The sequence below is a fragment of the Acomys russatus genome, chromosome 12 (genome assembly GCF_903995435.1).
Source record: "Acomys russatus chromosome 12, mAcoRus1.1, whole genome shotgun sequence".
Lineage (NCBI taxonomy): Eukaryota > Metazoa > Chordata > Mammalia > Rodentia > Muridae > Acomys > Acomys russatus.
The window spans coordinates 8,573,429-8,593,393 of NC_067148.1; the positions used below are offsets into that span (position 1 = coordinate 8,573,429).

General features: G+C 43.8%; 1 protein-coding gene across 1 annotated transcript in view; it reads right to left on the minus strand.

Annotated features, from left to right (window-relative positions):
• Positions 1–19,965, minus strand: part of Hecw2 (HECT, C2 and WW domain containing E3 ubiquitin protein ligase 2) — a 360,925-nt gene that overhangs the window by 204,585 nt on the left and 136,375 nt on the right. Inside the window, exon 2 of the mRNA XM_051153821.1 lies at positions 5,072–5,398. Coding sequence (XP_051009778.1) covers positions 5,072–5,363 — 292 coding nt within the window. The 5' untranslated portion in view covers positions 5,364–5,398. The remainder of the gene's footprint in view (positions 1–5,071; positions 5,399–19,965) is intronic.

Here is a 19,965-nt window from a genome sequence, read left to right on the forward strand (position 1 = left end):
AAGAACTACAAGCAACTGAGGAGTGCTGAGAATGGAGAAATAGCCTCTCCTAGTAAAAGAAACAACAAGCAAAAACAACAGAACAAAGCAAAACAAAAAAACCCACAGCACCTGGTTATCCAGTACCAAATGAGCAGCCCTAAAAAAATACCTATAAGTAATCTTATACAGACTGAATAGGTTATTATATAAACACACAGACACACACACACACACACACACACACACACACACACACGTGCTTATATAACAATTAGTGAAAAATTAGGCCATAAATTTGGAAGAGAGCAAGGAGGGGGTTGCAGGGAGGAAAGAGAAGAGGAAACTAATCTAATCCTAGTATTATCTCATAAGCAAAAGAACCATTTTTTTAGAAGATGGGACTCTGTTTTTATTAAGCTGTACTTACTCAATGGGATGTAAAAGTCTCCCCGAGTCTTCTCATAGTTCAGTGGCTAGAAGAGACGCACACATTCTCTCCTGTCCATTCACAATTGGAATACCAGAGAGGGTCACACCCTTCCTGAGCCTGGGAAGGATACCCCAAAGCTCAGCAATCGCTCTCTTTCTGACCCTCTCAGGACCCTATCCTGAAAGCAGGGCGGAAACAGTAGGAAATACTATCAGCTAAGGCCCACTGTTCTGCCTCTTATTCCTTTCCTCATGGATGTCAATGCTCGCCTTCTGCCCCAGAAGTAAGGGGAAGCAATCCCTTTCACCCTCGAAAACAAATGGCTACCTCTGCTTAAAGCCACGTCTCTGTCCCCTCAGTTTGAAGACCCAGGTAAATCAAGTCTTGCCTTCCTCTTTTCAAATACAGCAGTGGCCCTGCAACTCTAGAAATAAACTATAGCGAATGCTACGGACTTGGCAACCGGTGCTTTTTACAACCATGTGCTGTGGAAGACCTCCTAAGATTAACAGCATGTGTGAGAAGAGCAAATATCTCAGTGTACTGACTTGGCATTTCAGCGTAGGTCCTTGTTCGTGTTAGTCCAGCTCTGTGAGGGGTTTGTGATGGCTGCTTTCTGCTACTCTTTCCTGCCAGAGATCTGAATGAAAATTCTACAAGAAAACGTAAAATCTACCAAGTAGGTTTGACAACAGAATAAAGAAAAAGGATAAAAGAAAATAAACTTGAGGGTGGATAAACAGAGCCCCTGTGGTCATCCACTCCTATAATCTCAGCACTTGGGATATGAGGGCAAAAGATTCAGGAATCTGAGGTCATCCTCAGCTATATAGCAATTTCAGGCTACCCTGGGAAGCATGAGACCTTGCTATCAGTGTGTGTGTGTGCATGTGTGTGTCTGTCTGTGTGTGTGTGTATGTGTGTGTCTGTGTGTGACGGAGGAGAAATATGGATAAGAATAAACTATAAAATGTGTATATCATGGAGAAAACTGATGAAAAACGCCTTGTAGAACAATGTGAAATAATATAATTTAGGTCTTAGGAAAAAAGTAAGAATAGTTAGAAAAACACATTTTTAAGAAGAAAAAAAAAAATGGAGTCGAGCAGTGGTGGCACACACCTTTGCTCCTAGCACTCGGGAAGGCAAAGGCAGGAAGTCTCTATGAGTTTGAGGCCAGCCTGGTCTAAAGAGTATGTTCTAGGATAGCCAGGGCTACACAGAAATATCCTACCTAAAAAAAAGAAAAGAAAAGAAAAAAGAAAGAAAGAAATCAAGGAAAGAAAGAGAAAGAACAGGCATAGAAATTCCCAAAATTCATGAAAAGCATTAACATAAACTTCACAAATCCCATCCAAGATAGCAGCAATGAAAATTACATATGGCTGTGTCCTAGTCACCCAGATGGAAACCATGATAAAGAGCGACGGTGATTCACATGACGAGGTATAGAAGCTTCTTGAAGAAGAGCTCCCACTTGCAAGAGATTCACTTCCTGTTTCTGCATCCCTAGCTCTGGTCTTGGTTAATTCAAGACGTGTAACTCTGACACACACACTCCTCCCTCTAAAAGATAAAACACAAGGACACTGGGACCTGTGGCTCTGGTCACTGCACTCTCCTTCCTTAGTTCTTCCTGACTAGACAGGAAACAAGAACGATTTGAGGGAAGTAACAAAAAGGAAGTACGAGGAAGTATTGAACAAGTCAGTGCCTGCATGATTCTAGCATCCTATAGACCATCATTCATATATATAATTAATCTTATATGAGAAAATAAAAATTAACTAGTTTCCCAAAGAAAAACCATATAAAACATTTCAAACCAACAAATTCTATTTGCAGTGTCACAGGAAGACGTTAAGTCTGTTGTTGTTGTTGTTATAAAATCTAAAATGAAAAAATAATTTACAAGAAAGGTGAAAATGGAAATTTTATGGACCCCAACAGGAGAATGACATTCTACAAAAACTACAAGCCCTTTTACATTCAAAATAATATGAACAAGACTTTTAACTGTATGCCTTCCTCACTTTGACTATACAGTTAAATACACCTACAGAAAATCTGCAACTTTAAAGACTTTTGGCAACACCCCTTTTTGTTATCAGTTGTCATTGAAATGTTTGCTACTTTGGAATTTTTCTATTTTACTATTCAGCATGATTAACCAGCGAGTGTTAGATAGTTAATATAAACCTGTATTTCTTCAAAAGAAAAGTCTTAGTCCCCAAAGACCCCAAGTTTCAGTGCCTTAGCATTCCTATGAAAGTTCAGCAAAGGCTATAAGCTTGCCTTAAACCAAGGTTTTCAAAAAGGCACTACTGCTCTTCGGGACAGGGTGGCTCAGGGCGGACGGAGCTCTCATGTATGTGCAGAGGTACAGAGCACCTGGTTAGGCCCTTCATCCCGCCACAGAGATGAAATCAAAGTGCAGCAGTTAAACCAATGTCTCCACCAAGGATGCTTAAATCGTACTCAGAAGCGGAAAAAGAAGAGCCAAGAGAAGTGGTTACAGAGCAGGAACGTGGTAAGAGAGGGAGCACAGAGAGAAATGATAGTATCAGACCTGGGGTGAGTCCGGGTGGGAAGACACAGGGCTTGCAGAGAGAATAGAAACCTTGGGTGGGGGCTTCTCTGTGACAAGCTGGAGATCAATGAAGGTGTAGGCTCCAAGGAGGATATGAGGGTGACTGGAGCTGAGACTCCTAACAGCAGCGGTCATGGAGACCGAAGTGACATCATCTAACTAGACATGACTCCTAATGGAAGGAGGGGAACCCCAAGCCACCCACAGAAATTTCGACCTAGGATTTGCGCCCCTACAAGATGTGCAGGGATTGGGATGGAACACAGAGTGAGGAAATGTCCAGCCGGTACCTGGCCCAACCTGAGACCCACCCATGCAAGACAGCCAACCCCTGCTGTGCTTGCAGGTAGGACCCTAGCATGGCTGCCCTCTGAGTGGCTCCACTCAGCAGCTGATGGAAACACTTGCGGAGACCCAGAGCCAAACATGGAGTGGAGCATGGGGAGTCTAGGGGAGGAGTGGGGGGAAGGACAGAGGACTCAGGGGACAGGAGCTCCATGGGAGGGCCGACAGAGCCAACTAACCAGGGCACAAGGGGGCCTGTGGAGACTAGGGCTCCACCAGGGACCATGCATGGACTAGATCTGGGCCCCCTGCACAGATGTAGGCGGAGGCAGCTAGGTCATCATATGGGCACCCTAGTGACGGAAGTGGGGGCTGGCTGCCTGATTTTTTGCCGCTTTTCCCTGGTGGGGCTGCCTTACTGAGCCACAGGGGGCTGGTGGCAGGGGGTGGGGGGGGTGAGGAGAAGAGGATGCCCTCAGTCCTGATGGGACTTGATATGCTGGGGTGGGTGGGTGGGTGGGTGTGGTTACCCTTCTCTAGGGAATGGGGAGGTCAGCAGGTGGGTAGAGCAGGGGGTAAGGAGGGAGGGTGGGGTGGGGGAGAGGATAAGGAGGGAAGGGGCATTAAAAAAAAAAACAAACAAACAAAACAAAACAAAAAAAAAACTCCACACTGCCAAGTGTCCTCTAGGTGGCAAAATGAGCTCTGCCTAAGAAGCCTAGGCTATCAGGGCCATCAACACTGTTAGCATTCTGCTCCAGCCCGCCTACCTGTGATGTCATTGCCTACCTGCCTTGGGGGCGTGTCCTGCCCAGGGCTATATAAAAGGACAAACCCTCCATGTGGCCCATGCTATTCTCTCTGTCTCCCTCTGTCTCTCTCTCCCCTCTCCCTCCCTCCCTCTGTGTCTCTCTCTCTCTCTCTCTCTCTCTCTCTCTCTCCCTCCTTCCCTCCCTCCCCCTCTCTCTCTGGGTTACCCCTCCCTCCTTTCCTTCTCCCCTCATACTCATTTAATAAACCCCTCTTTAACATAATATCTGCCGCCTGGTACCTTACATCTTATCATTTTTTAATCTCATACATAAAAAACACATTACTTCTCTTTGTTTACCCATTAAACAATAACCACAAAGCCATGCTTGACTTGTAGCTTACATTGAAAACAATATCAGATATCAATTTTAAAGTAATGTCCTTCATTCAGAGACAAAATTTTCCAACTCTGAGTGATGCTGAATTTTATTATTGTGTTAGATTTAATTCTTATTTAAGATTAATTGGTAGCGTTGGTGTTTACGTTCAAATAATATGAACATTTATCTTTTGGGATGTTTTGTTCACCACTCACTCACCTATGAATAACAATTTTTAATACAGTTCAACAAAGCTGGGGCTGCTTTCATCAAAACAAATATATAATATTTCCCAGTCATAAAAAGATACCCCAGACTGCAGATCGTGTTCACAGCTGTTAATGATCCCCCTCTTTCCATGACTATGTCTCAAGGGCAACAAGAAACCATAAAGAAAATACTGCGGTGCATACGGACCCTGACATTTAAGTTGGTAGAAAGAGAAGAACACGATGCACAGGAGTAAAAGAACAGCTGCCTCTCCTCCCAAGGAAGAAAGTACACTCCCAGAATGTGCTTTGTCTATTTGTGTATGAAAGACTTTTTTTTTTTTTTCTTCTTCTATACGCCAGGAGAAAACACAGAATGTTACCATTTCAGAGTAAAAATAAATCTACGCTGGGCCACACGCAAGTCCTTGCTTTGACTCACCTATGTGATAGAGTCCGATCCAGTCGCTGGGGTCTACCTCTTCCTTAATGTCCCAGAATATAATGAGGTTCTGGGCTTGCCCCAGCGTGTATTCGTACATGCTGGCAGTCAGGCTGGAGCGGCTCTCGGAAGTCACCAGGTCCGTGTCGCTGTTGGCTCGCTGTAGGGCCATGTTTTCCGGCACTGAGTTCTGGGCTGCGAGGCTCCGCAAGTTCTCTGGACTGAGTGTGTAGCGCATCTGTGGATTTCGACGCCGCACGAAAAGCAAGTGCTCCCGGGCTGAGCTAGCCATCCTGTCCGCCTCTCTGAGGTTGGTTTCCTAAAAAGCTGCAAGAGACAGACAAGCATGAAACACTTGTGCTACATGGTTGGGAACCAGGACTAAACATCCTAGGCACGAAGCCTGAAGAAGAGTTGTTTATAAAAGCTTCAGCAGGCAATACTCTGCTGTGGAAATAAAACACGCCATCCTGCTTTCACCTGATAGTATCAGAAATAATTTCTATAGGCAGGGGTGACACGATGGCCAGGCTGTCACACGCCTCTGGCCCCAGGTGTCCCTTGCCATAGCTTTTCCAAGACATTAAGGAGGAGGGACCTTTCTAGCATCCCCTTTAGGTCTATTCGTCCCCACCTCGTCCAGCATCCTCTTTCTCTTTCTATACCACACATGTTACTTTATCTCCCTCTGCAACTGAATTTTCAAACGGCAAGATACATGCTAAATACAGTTGCTATGTGCCAGTGATGTAATGCTCACGGCTTCAGTTCCCTCGCCATGAGGACCGCGGCTCTCGGAAGACATCTTCAGGAGCTGCCTCACATGTCACCCCTGCACTTAAACACACAGGAGGGCGTGTTCTACGCAGAACGGCAAGCTCCTGGAAGCGCCTCTTACGTTTCTCTGTAAGACCTGACTTGCCATATGGTCACTCATCTGGACATTTTCTAGGCTACCTCGTAAGAACTTAGAGGTTCACAAAAAGCAGTGGTTTTCATGCTTCGTCACTGTTTTGTTCCGAACATCTACAACGGCATCGGGAGTGCAGCAGGTGGGGTCCATATTCGTTAACTGATCAGATGAAGTAAAGGAAGCATCTTTATCCTAGAGACCCCATGGCATGGAGACTCCAGTCTCTCTTCTGTCCCCTAGAAGGTCCCAGTGGTACAAACTACCACCTGGATCATGGTGAGCACTTTCCTCTGCCTTCCGTTTGGTCCCTAAAAACAAACAGACTTCCGCTGTTGGGCTTTGCATCCAGCCTCATCATTGCTTACTGGGAGTCGCCTGCTGTAGTGCTGCTGGTTGCTCATACCGATTCTGTCTCCTCGGTACTTACCCTCCTTGCCAATGGGTTCACGTTACCTCGTCTAGATCCTCCTGGCTTTATATACAGTAAATCTGCTTTTCTCCCACACCCTTTTCCGAACAAAAACCCACTAGTATGTTTACAGGCTTTAGCTGCACTACTTATACAACCCAGGCCCGCCTGCCTTGGGGTGTCATTGCCCACAGTGGACTAGGTCCTTCTAGATCAATTAACAACCAAGACAGTGCCCCCACACACATATCCAAAGGCCAATTTGGTGGAAGCAATTTTTCAATTGAGGTTGCTGACCTGGCTAGTTTTATGTCAACTTGACCCAAGCTAGAGTCATCTAAAAGGAGGAAACCTCAATTGAGAAAATGCCTCCCTAAGATCCAGATGTAAAGCATGTTCTTAATTAGTAATTGATGGGGGAGAACCCACCACTGTGGCTAGTGCTATCCCTGGGCTGGTGGTCCTAGGTTCTATAAGAAAGCAGGCTGAGCAAGCCATGAGGAGTGAGCAAGCCTTCTATGTCCTCTGCACCAGCTCCTGCCTCCAGGTTCCTGCCCTGTTTGTGTTCCTGTTCTGACTTCCTCCAATGATGGACTAGAAAGTCGAAGTGTAAGCCGAATAAACACTCCGCCCCCTCCGCACCCCACCCCCAGCTTGCTTCTGGTCATGGTGTTTCATCACAGCAATGGAACCCTTAAGACAGTCCCCTCTTCCCCGATGTGTCAAGTTGACAAGCAAGATTAGCCACCACGGCGCTCATGTTCCTGTTAATACAGCTACTGTACTTGCAAATAAATTCAAGCAACTTCTGCCATGAAGATGACCTCATGCTTTTAGCACTATTCCTTGAATCAAAATAACTTGGCAGTGAGATGGCTCAGCAGATAAAGAAATAAATGGAAAGTAATTTGAATTGGTGGGCAAGAACTTCTTTGTGAAAAGGATAGAAATAAAAAATAACAGACAATCCAGTTTCCCCAGGTTAGTGGCATTATGTCACCCTCCTTGTTCACAGTTCTGTTTCCTTGCGTGGCTTATGCAGGAACCCCGGTATTATTATATACCCTACAACTATCGGACAGTATATGACCTGGGAAGCCTAAGCCACAGGCCAAATTCTCACCCACTTTCATTTCAGTAGATGTCAGCAAGCCATAGTTTCTTTATAAATACAGTGAGTCAAGTCCCATATCAGCTCCAGCAAGAACTATAAATAATTAACTCCTAACACATTGCAGGCAAACAGCAAATGTATTCTGTACATATTTTCCTGAAAGAAACAGGCCAGGGCCTTCGTTGCTCTAAAAACACAATAGACCAACTACTGACAAGTATCTGCTCTTAGAAAAGATTGAAAAGACATAGACGTACAACTGAAGTGTGTGTGTTAGCATGACCTATATGTAAACAGAGAGGCGGTCACCATTGTCCATTACAGAATGAGATCCAAAACTCTACACCTGGGTCTTGGTCATGTCTCTACTGTTCATTCACTCTGTAATTTCTGATAGTTTATTTCAATTTCTTCTTCCATTTTCCTGCTGTCATTAGTCCTTATCCCCGGGACTTTGGAGAGAACTAAGTTAACAAGTGTATTAAAATACATTTAAGGCAATGTCTAGTATATGCGATTAAGTTTAGCCACTAAGATGATCACATTACCACATTCTACTTTAATTTTACCAAATACCACTGGTTTACAGGTTCCCATGATTCATTCCTTCAAGCTCTTATCCCCAAACCCCATCCATTACTTCCTGGGAGAGCAGGCTGTCAGTGTCCTCACCTTAGGACAGCACCAATCAGAAAAAGAGCAGCCCATGAACCACAGAGGAATCTACCTACCAAGAAACCCAAGTCTGGGGCTCACGCCTGGGCCAAGGGCTATTCTCCCATGCTCAGGCCAGGAATAAAGGCCAAGACGTGACTTTCTTGCCAACAGAGATTGGATTCTGAGCACCTGCCATATGGAAAGCACACACTAAAGGAAAGAAAAGTGTCCCACCCATGGGACCACACTGTATCAAGAAAAGACATAAAAAGTCAAACTCTGAACACATTACATATGCTGCATCGCAGGAGGAAAGTAAAAAGAAGGATTTATTTTTTTCTCAAATCATCTCCTTTTCTAGAGCATCTGGTATGGCTCTCACCTTCTCGGAACTTGAGATTTTTGAAAAGGTCAAAAGCTCATATATGAGACAATCCAGTATGCTAGCAATGTCATTTTACAGGCGTGTAAACACACACACACACACATACACACACACACACACACACACACACACACACAATCTATCCCAACAAATGTGCAAAAAAGACAACAAATGCCGTGGGGCATCAGCTTTGTGGTAACATCATATTTGTAAAGTATTGCATGTTTTCCAAAGCATCTTGATAGCCAAACTCCAAAATGAGACCCCAGAATACTGTGAATTAAGCCTGAGAGCATCATCATTTCCATTTTGAGAGGAGAAAACTGAAGTTCCAGGAGGAAAAAAATATTGACTGAAAGCAACAGAAAAATATTTGAGGTGAGGCTTAGAAGGAAAGTATGAAGAACATCTGGTAACATCTGGTTGTAGACAGCGAGATGGAGAAACTACCAAGGAAGAGGGCATGGGGAGAGACAAAACAGAGCACTGAAGCTGATGAGAAAACCAATGCAGAGGAAGTGGAGTGAGGGGCAGGCCAGTGCACAGCTGACACGGGCAACCCAAACTTGGCACAGAGCATCCTGATGCTCCTGGAGATTGATTCCAAGGGCGGGGTACAAACAAAAGAGGAGATACTGAAGGTCAAAGTGGGGTGGGAGGGTTGGGGGGTTAACAAATGTCCTGGTGAAAGTAAAACAAAACAAAACAAAAAACAAAGAAACCAAATAGATAAAAAACCAAAAACCAAACAAACAAACCTAGGAATTTAGTGGCCTTAGGAAAAACACCTTTGATAGGCTATCAAAGTATTTCCCAAGAGGCAGACTGCTGAGGTTTAAGGAAAGAGGCTGGGATGATAAACGGGGCAACAAGCCCTTTCCCCTAACAGACCAGCTCACAGTAAAGAAAAGCCTGTGGGAGAGAGGTATATGGACTCACACAGAGCTGGCCTAGTTTGCTTTTGACTTAGGATGGCAGGAGGGAGTTCTGCATGTTTAGAATATTACCACGGTGACCAAAACAAAAAACAAAACAACACAACAACAACAACACAAAAAAACCTCAGAAAGCATTTGTGTACAAATAAAAAAGAAGTAGATAATAAAGGCAACATGTAAGAAAGAGGAGACATGCAAGGAAGCAAGGTGACTAAAATAAAAAATAGGTTAGCAAACAGGATAGGTGAAGGATTAATATGAGCCAGCACTGTCTCAGAAATGCAATGCGATCTACACGTGTAATTTTACAATTTCTAAAAATACATTTAAAACATAAAACAAGGAGAAATATTAATAATCCATTTTAAACAAAAATATACAATCTATTTATTTCAGCACTAATATACACTGTTACTAGTGAGCATCTTGTCACACACACACACACACACACACCCTCAACTTTTATCTTACTGAAAACACAGGTTGCATTAACCACACCCCAGGCATTCAATTAGGTCGGGTCTCCTGCAGGGACTGCACAGAACGGATGTAAAAGGTGAAGATGCTTTTATCATGGAACACCACCCTCTTCCTTCCAGCTCACTGCCAGCAGTGCATCTTCTGACAGCCAAGCTAGCTGACATCCTGGGAGTAAGCACGCACTCCTTAATCTGCCCAAGGTCTTTTTTGGAGCATCTTGGCATGAAGAGACCTTTTCAGGCAAATCTCTAATTGGGGGGAATCACCACCCTGTTAGGTGATGACATGCAGTCTACAGAGGCGGTTTTCCCAGGGTAGACCAGAGGACAGGGACACTGGCAAGTCCCCAGGTTCCTGCGCTCTCCTCTAGCTTTCACTCTGCCCGAGCGAGGGGTGCCTGTGCCAGAAGAGGCAACTGAGCAGAATGACGGTGGCCTTCTGTGGATCTCTTTAACAATAGCCCTTCCAGCACCTCCTCTTTCTGGTGGCTTAAAATGTATCACTTGTAAATAAGCCAGTTAGATATAAAAAATATGTCGAGCACAGGTTATCTCTGAGTACCACATTCACAAGCCAATGGCAGTCTAGACGCTGCTCTGCGTCAATAGATGCGCTTATTACACGGAGTCAATCTTAATGGGCTGTACAAGTTAAGCCGGTTACACGTGTGACTGTATCCAAGGAGAAGCACTTAGTGCTGGAGATTTATTCAGCCACGAAGAATGAGATGATGTCAACTGAAGGAAAATGAATAAGACCGGAGATCATCCTAGTAAGGTAAATAAGCCAGAAAGATAAACGGCACATGGTTTCTTTCCTATGTGGAAATACACACACACACACACACACACACACACACACACACGGAAGTTGGACTATTTAGCAAAAGCGATGACACTCCAGGAAGCTGAGAAGAAGGTACAGAGATGTAAATATGATCAAAGTATAACATAACCCTGTATGGAGATGTCATAAAGAAACCCACTTTTTGTTCTCCCTGTTAGAGGTGGTTCTGGGTTTTGTCTTGGTTTTGCTTTGATTTGGTTTCTTTTTTTTTTTTTTTTTTTTTTTTAACTGAATCTTATGTAGCCCTGGCTAGCAATGGAGTTCAAAAAGTAGCTGAGACTGGCCTTGAACCCCCTAATGCTTCTGCTTCATCCCCTGAATTCTAGGATAACAAATGTGTACCACATGCCCAGCACTGAAACTAGTCGTCAGCTTTTACAGTGAGTATGCACTTAGCAGAAAATCTAAGGTAGGTTTGGTGGTACAAGCCTGTGCCTGCAGCCACCGGGGAGTCTGGAAGAGCAGGCTCACTTCTTCTATCCAGTGACAAGTAACCTTGCGTGCTACAGATGGAGAACAGCTTGTGGAGACTGCTCCTAACTGCTGCATCTATGATACAGCTCCTGTTCCTATGGCTCAGAGACCATGGAGGAACCAGAGAGACCCGAGTACAGAAAGACTGTAGGAGCCAGAGCCCAGAGGGAAGGGAAAAAGTGACGCCATTCTATTATAATGTCAAAAATTATATATAAAAAGACCAGCCCAGTACACAGTTAAGATCTTGCCTCGAAAATGAGGACGCTGTAGCTTTTGAATCCTACCACTTCTGCCTAGCGCAGGGCAGCCTCAGGGAGCGGAAGGCAGCAGCCGCTCCCTGCCCCCTCCTTTTCCTCATGGCTCCTGACCTCCAGCATGCGAGACAGCCAATGAGCTACCAGTAACAGGCCCTATATGCACGTTTGGGAAGAGTGCACTGCAGTGGCATGAGAAGGGAACATAAGTCAGGGCTCTCTTTTCCTTTTATAAAAAAAAAGATTTATTTATTTATTATTTAATTCAGTGTTCGGCTTGCATGTCCACCTGCACACCAGAAGAGGGCACCAGTTTTCATTATAGATGGTTGTGAGACACCATGTGGTTGCTGGGAATCGAACTCAGGACCTTTGGAAGAGCTAGCCAGAGCTCTTAACGTCTGAGCCATCTCTCCAGCCCAGGACTTTCTTCTTAAAGAACACAAAGACTTGGAAGCAGTTTGAAAAGAGGGAGTAATAGCAAGAGAGAAAAGTAGGATAGAATTCTGGAACTCTAAGTGACAGCAGAATCCCAGAAGCATTGACAAGACTGGAGAAATCAGTAGCCTGTGGGTAAGCTGGGAGCTAAGAGATACTGTCAAACATGTCCCAAGCCCTGTTACAACAGTGGGCCACGACTCTCAGTGAATGGAGAACAAGGGACAAAGCAAATACCCAATGCCAGCTTCTGCCTAACAACAACCTTAGCATTCATTAAAACACACTGTGCTAATGTGTCCCCGAAGGGCTCAGCTGGGGTTTAAAATGTTTAAAATCTTCTTTCAGATGCTTTATTCTCACAGTTTACATCAATTAAAAAATAAAAAATAAAATAGCAGTGCTTGCATTACCATGAGGAGCTGATAACAAAACTGCTTGAAAACTTTGATTTTTCCCCTTATAGAAAATGTAACATACTTTTTAGAGTTCACGTTTCCATAATAAATAACATCTAGGTACATACAGAAATACCTGATAAAGTTGCATTAAAATGACGTGTGTGTGTGTGTGTGTGTGTGTGTGTGTGTGTGTGTGTGTGTGTGTTTGTGTGTGTGTAATGAAACTCAAGCATTCTCAACTTTAAAATTGAAATTCTAATTCACAGACCTTCACTCAGTGCAGTGCTGGGCACATGACCATCAGCACCGCTCAATGCTGGGGAAGCAAGCAGCAGGCATGCAGCAGACATGCAGCAGGCATGCATCTTCTGCGACTGAACCGTAACAGCTCTTGATGATGCCCCTGTCCCCTATCTGCGCCTTCTGTAGGAGTTAAAGTCTCCTTCCAAAAGTTACACGAGCTGTGACGTACTTTAGCTGAAACAGCAATGGAGCCTGCCTAGAATCTGCCATATTCCACTGGTCCTTCAGCGTTCCGTAGCTAATCCAGCCCCCATGACTGACTATTCTGTGGCTATACATCTTTTGGGGAGGCTCTTATGATACACCCCAGGCTCGCTTTGACATAGCAGCCAGAGGGAAGCTACCCAAACATAAGTCGGATCCATTGTTCTCTAAGCTATGTCCTCCAAGGGCTGTTCCGCCCCCACCCACCCTGCCCAGAGAAAAGGCCTGGTTTCAACATCTGAGGAAAACAACTGATGCTTATCGTCCTTACGTAAGTTAACAGAAGATACAGTAAAGCAGAAAAACGAAGCTGGGACCTGGGACCTGGGACGTGGGAGGTGGCTTGGTAAATAAGAGTGTTCACTGCATAGTAGAGTTTAAATCCCTAAAAGCCACTTTAAAAAAAAAAAAAAAAAAAGCCAGCTGTGGTCCTACACATGCCTGCAACTGCAGTGCTGTGGGATTAGAGACAGGAGGATGGCTGAACCTTTCAGACCACGAGTCTAGCTCTGGGTACTTGGGAGAGCATGTCTCAAGAAACTTAATTGTAGCCCTCACCTCTTGTGTGTCTACCACCATCAGGGCCCAGGGCCAGGGCCAGGCTTGTCCAAGAGGAGGGCCCCAAGGCTTGGAAGGGCTGACTGAGACCTTTTGGAGCATGCCTTGTCTAAATCCCCGCTCAGAATTATTCTCCAGCCTTTAAAATACATCTTGAGAAGAGTAAAAAAATAAAAGGACACTGTTGTTGTTGGTTTGTTTGTTTGTTTGTTTGCTCTAGGAAACCCAAGAGGTTGGAGAGCAGTTGAGATGCTCTCCAGTGGTCATCAGCCTGTTTCAGGGACTTGTAAAGGGAGGAGGAAGTGAGCACTAGGAAATGAGACCAAAGCCCAAAGCCACACTAAGGGACAGATCAGTTTGATGTTTGCTAATTTGCCACCCCTCTAAATGGAGTCTGCAGTGTCTGGGTCTTGGCCCAAACTGCCGCGTATCTCAGGACCAGGCCACGTGTTTGGGAGAGATCTTTGTACTGAACTCCTTCAGTTTTCGGGAAAGGAGCCTGGCTGTGCCTAAGGTTATTTTTATTTTTATTTTTTATTTTTTTGACATCTGAATGTAATAAGCCATGGATACTGGAATCTGCTGGAGGGAAGCACACATAACTACCCAAGGACGTCGGAGGTGCAGGCAAAATGAACATGAATTCAAGGCTGGCCTGGGATATAAGAGGCACAGCCTCAAAAAACAAAAAACAGTTTTATCTATGAGAAAAGAAGAGAAGGAAAGAATGTTAGGAAGGAAGGAAGAAAAGAAAGAAGAAAGGAAAGAAAGGTATAAAAAGGCAAAGTGATAGAACATGGCATATGAAATCATCCATTGTCCTTCCACACCTGCATACATACATGCACATATACCAAACACACACACATATATACACATATACATATACATATGCCACAAATACACAGGTATATGAAATATGAGGATGAAATAAAACCCTAAGGAAAAATAAGATTAAGGATGGAAAGTAAATATAAGTGGTAAATATGAAGGGCCAAGCCTACCATGCTATGTATATAAAGCTGTCTATACGACACTGTCTATATGAAGCTATCTGTCTCTATGAAGCTATCTGCCCATATGAAGCTATCTGCCCATATGAAGCTATCTGCCCATATGAAGCTATCTGTCCATATGAAGCTATCTGTCTATATGAAGTTGTCTGTCTATATGAATCTATCCATCTATTTGAAGCCATCTGTCCATATGAAGCTATCTGTCTACATGAAATATATGTCTATATGAACCTATCTGTCTATATGAAATAGCTGTCCATTGAAGCTATTTGTCCATATGAAGCTATCTGTCTATATGAAGCCATCTGTCTGTATGATGCTGTCTGTCTCTATGACCTTATCTGATGCTACAAAGGACAATTACACTGCTTCAGCTCCAGGACATGACAAATGAAAAAGACTCCATTCTCAATGAACATGAAACTTATTTAAAAATAAAGAAGGATGCTTGGCCAGGTGAAATGGTTCATGTAACCTGGATACTGTGGAGTCCAAAGCAGGAAGGTGGAGAACTCCAGACCACAGTGAGTGGCTACACTGCGCGATTATGTCTCAAAAAAAGAGGGGAAGAGGGAAGAAGGGAGAATAGAAGGGAAGGAGAAAGGGGAGGGGAGGAAGAGGAAAAGGGGAGAAAGGGAGGGAGGTTTCTTTATATGTATAGTCTCCAGGAGAAATGGAAACATTCAATGAAAATCAATACAGTGTGAATGAGAAACAGTTCTATTCAGTAATATGATCCTGCCCATTGATACCAACTTTAAATTTTAATATAAGTACTTGGATAAAAATAGCACCCACTACTTTCCCCCAAAAGGACCACTTAGATAGCATGGTTGATTTTCTAATGTTTTGTTTTGTTTTTAATTTTAAAAATCCTTTTATCTACGTAGTCATTGTTCAGGCTCACTATATAGTAGGGGGAAGAAGACGAAAGCAAAATGCATCTCAAAACAGAGGAGACTTTTAAGATTAATTATCATCCAACCGCTTCTTCCAAGTGTCAACAAAGTCCACCCTGAAAGGCACTCTGCGGAGAGTCAGCTGTCCCAAGTGTACACTGCTATAAAGGGAAAATGAGCCTGCAATCCTAGCACACAGAGGGCTGATGGGAGTGCAAGGCCGGCCTTGCTACAGATGAGTGCCAGGCATGTCATGCACAGCAAGACGCCATCTCAGAAAACCAAAACGAAACTGCAGAAACTGCCGAAACATTCAGGAATTCTCAAGTGGATCCCAGGCAAACCCACTAAGTCCAGGCCTCGGGAAGTAGAGTGACTTACAGATGAAGGGAAAACGATAATCTAAAGGTCACAGAATTAAAAAGAAGTTGAGAAATACAGAATCCTGCTGGAGTGTCTGAAGGATACATCTCCCTATGACTCTGATGAAAGCCAGAAATCCTGAAAGAAATTAATTCTTCCAACCCTCTAAAAATTGAACATTTCACCCATTCTTTGTTCCTTCTAACAATTAGCTAGTACTTACAATCATAATCTAGATTGTATTGCAAGATAAGGTAAATTTCAGGTACTCATCTTTTGAACTTTCATTTGCAAGGATCAAACACTTTTTCTCCTAGTCATGAAGTCTGGCTTTCTGGTGTAGATTCTCTTTAAGAACTTGCTCGCCGTCTACATGCTGTTTCCATTGCACTCTCATGTCATGTCCACAAGGACTTATTTGATTTCCAGCTAAGGATATCAAAGCCGTGGGCGATTTCGCTGAGGCCAGCACTCAGGTCATTTAAGGTCACCTATTTCCCAAGGCCTATGGCTCCTTGTGGCTTCTGCAGGCCTAGGATTTGAGGACGTTCCCAGAGCTATGCATGTGTTGGTCCGGTTGCTCCTGCTATAACAAAACACTCATGACCTGGCAGCGAACTGGTGGTACTTTATTAGGCCAGGACAGCGGTGCAGGCCAACGGGGAGGCCTCCTCGCTGTATCATAACACGAAATCAGCAGAAAGTATCACAAAGTGAGATGAGCAAGCTTGGGTCTCTGCTTCCTAATAATCACCATGAACACCAAACTCGTAACTGTACCTCCGCAATCCTAGGTACCTCCTCAATACTAATATTTCCAATGCTAATTACCTTGCCAGTACTAATCCACCCCTCCCAAGACTTACCTCTAAATGGACTTAGGCATTAAGTTTCTAATGTGTAATTTTTGGGGTACATAGTCAAACCGTAGCATTATGGTGCTTAGGCTAAGTTACAAAATTTGGAAGGAAAAATACAATAAACTAGTTATGAATTTTAGTCAGTTCCTTACATTTCAAGGCAAACAGCCTGGACCTGCCTACCCAAAGCTCATTCGATCGGTTCCATCACCACACTTCTTGTGCTGGCTTTATGTTTTTGTTTTTGTTTTTGTTTTGCAAACCCTGAAGACATAGAAAGAGTAATTATTGATTCATTGTAAGTCACGGGGCCTCCGTGGACCTCACTACTCATTGATTCCAAATATAAGTAATGGCTTAAAGGAAGCTGTGCTGATGGCCAACCAAAGAACTCCAAGGAAAGCCATAACGGTTTTGCCCCTTTCCTTCCAATCACCTTCTTTTAAAATAATGACCCATTAAATAAAAGTAAACCAGACACGTGGATTTTGTTTTAACATTTGGTTTACCAACTGTATTAAGACCAAGGCTTCTCTGTGGGAGGTGGGGGGTGGGGGTGGGGCTGAGGTGGAGATTCTTGTGTCATTACAGATGCTAGCCAGGAAAAGGACTTGATTTGGAGACCAAGTTCCCTCAATTGCCAGCATCAGAGCCAGGTAGCATCTGGGTACATCTGCTGGACCGGAGCCAGGAGCAACTTCTGTGATGAAGAACTGGGAAAGAAGATTCAAGTTGTGTTTACATTGGAGAGGTGTGATTCTGCAAAACAGAAAGCTTTGGGATGGATGGGCGGTCCATAGGTGAACTGTCCTGGTTGGGGTTGACAGTCCAGGAAGTTTATGTATAAACAGAGTACAAAGGTCCTGACCCTGGACTATGATGGGATCAAGTAAAGTTTTCACTCTACAGCTAGAAATGTAAAACAGTCTCTGCTGGCTTCACTCTGACTACCTTCCCTCATGTCTGCAGGGCAGTTCTGAGGACTGAACCTAGGGCTGCCACATGCTGGGTAAGTGTCCTACCACTAAGCCTTCTTTTCTGCTTTTTTTTTTTTTTTTTTTGAGACAAAATATCATGAAGTTGCCCAAACAGGCCATGAACCTTCCATCCTCCTGCCTCAGCTTCCTGAGTAGCTGGGATTATATAAGCCTCTATCAAGATAACCTAGACAAATACCCTTGCTTAAGAGCCTCAATCTGGCCTCAAGCCCTTGTCATTGGGTTTAGTAAATGTCTGGTTTTCTTTTTATCACTGTATACACAAATAGCCTGCATGGTGGTTTAAATAAGAATGGCCCCTATAGGCTAATGTATTTAAATGCTTAGGGAAAGGACTGTTTAATAGGATAGAAGAATAGGAGGTGTGACGTTGTTAGAGGAGGTGTGTCACTGAGTGTGGGCTTTCGGGCTTCAAAAGCCCATGCCAGACCCATCTGCTTCCCTCTGCCTACAGACCAGGTTGTAGCTCCCAGCTACTGCTCCAGCACCATGCCTGTCTGCCATGTTTCCCACCGCGATGATAGTGGACCGGGCCTCGGAAACGGTAAGCAAGCCCCCAATAAAATGCTCCCTCTTATAAGACTTGCCACAGTCATGACATCTCGTCACGGCCATAAAACGGTGGCTAAGACAGCCTATCCATAATCTGAGGAACTAAGGTCTGCCTCTCAAGTCAGAAAGGTTGGGATAGAGGTGATCTTCTAAACGTGGTGGTGCTCAGCCAGAGAGGGGGAGGGAAGAAAACTAGGGAGGAATGGTGAGCTTCAATGAAGTATGGGGAGCACTTTGCCATGGGAAGTAAGCTGAGGACAAAGGGGAAAAATCAAAGAAGCAATTATCACTACCTAGACGTGACAGCAGACTACAGGCCACATGGCTGCAATCTAGCCTCCAACCCACACCTACTGGTCATCACACTGGTCAGGTCATCATAAAGTGTGGCCCAAGCCCCACATTTCTGTTATGGTGTAGTTTGTTAGGATTTACAAAAGATCTGCCAGAATATTTGATTTGAGGTAGAGTTTCAATACAGTGTCCTTTCTGTGGTTTAATATAAAATAATATTTCAATATCTTATGACTATAGCACTTTGATTTTGGGAATTAGCAATGGGAGACTTAATTTGTACTGATGTCTTTTATATGCAGAAGTGAAAATAATGCTTTGTGATTTAAAGATCTCTATCATCCAGGCTTGGGAGTTTCTGCAGGGAATCAATAATAACTCTCATCCTAAACACCACAGCAATTTAGGTTGTCAGACTAGAGCGATATTAAAAATATGTCAAATGAATAATTAACTTCTCAAGAAGACTTTCAAAGGATACAGCCAGATAAACATTTTTAAGCCAATGTGTCAAATCTATGATAGAAAATGAACTTGGCAGCCCAGCACGGATGGCGCACGCCTGCAATCCCAGCATTCTGGGAGGCATGAGGCAGGCAGATCTCTGTGAGTTCAAGGCCAGCCTGGTCTACAAAGTGAGTCCAAGACAGGCAGGGCTACACAGAGAAACCCTGTCTCGAAAACCAACCAACCAACAAACAAACAAAACCAAGAAAGAAAGAAAGAAAGGAAGAAAGAAAGAAAGAAAGAAAGAGAAAGAAAGAAAGAAAGAAAGAGAAAGAAAGAAAAAGAAAGAAAGAAAGGAAGAAAGAAAGAAAGGAAGAAAGAGAAAGAAAGGAAGAAAGAAAGAAAGAAAGGAAGGAAGAAAGAGAAAGAAAGGAAGAAAGAAAGGAAGGAAGAAAGAAAGAGAAAGAAAGGAAGAAAGAGAGAAAGAAAGAGAAAGAAAGGAAGAAAGAAAGAAAGAGAAAGAAAGGAAGAAAGAAAGAGAAAGAAAGAAAGAGAAAGGAAGAAAGAAAGAAAGAAAGGAAGAAAGAGAAAGAAAGAAAGAGAAGAAGAAGGAAGGAAGAAAGAGAAAGAAAGGAAGAAAGAAAGAAAGAAAGAAAGGAAGGAAGGAAGAAAGAAAGAAAGGAAGAAGACTTGCCAAACATGCTGGTACCAATAGACTCCGAATCCAAGGTGGCTGATCAGGGGGATGAAAGGGCGGCATCAGGCATCTCAGCCAGGACCCACAGAAAACCTCCAGAGAAGCATTCTCATGAACAGCATTCCTGATGACTGATGACACTTGTTGACTTGGCGTACATATAAAATATCATCCGCTTCAATATGTGGTGATAGCTTATATTTCACTTACCAGAATTCTATGTTTATGTATGTTAAATCGCAGAAGAGTCATGTTTAGATTAGGAGCAGCGGCCACCTGAGTGAAGGCATGTGTGCATTTCAGAGCAGCCCCGCCCAGTGACAGCACATCTCGGTGTCTGGGGTAGTTTCTGAGGAAGGGATAACAGACCCCGCATAACTCAGAACCTTAA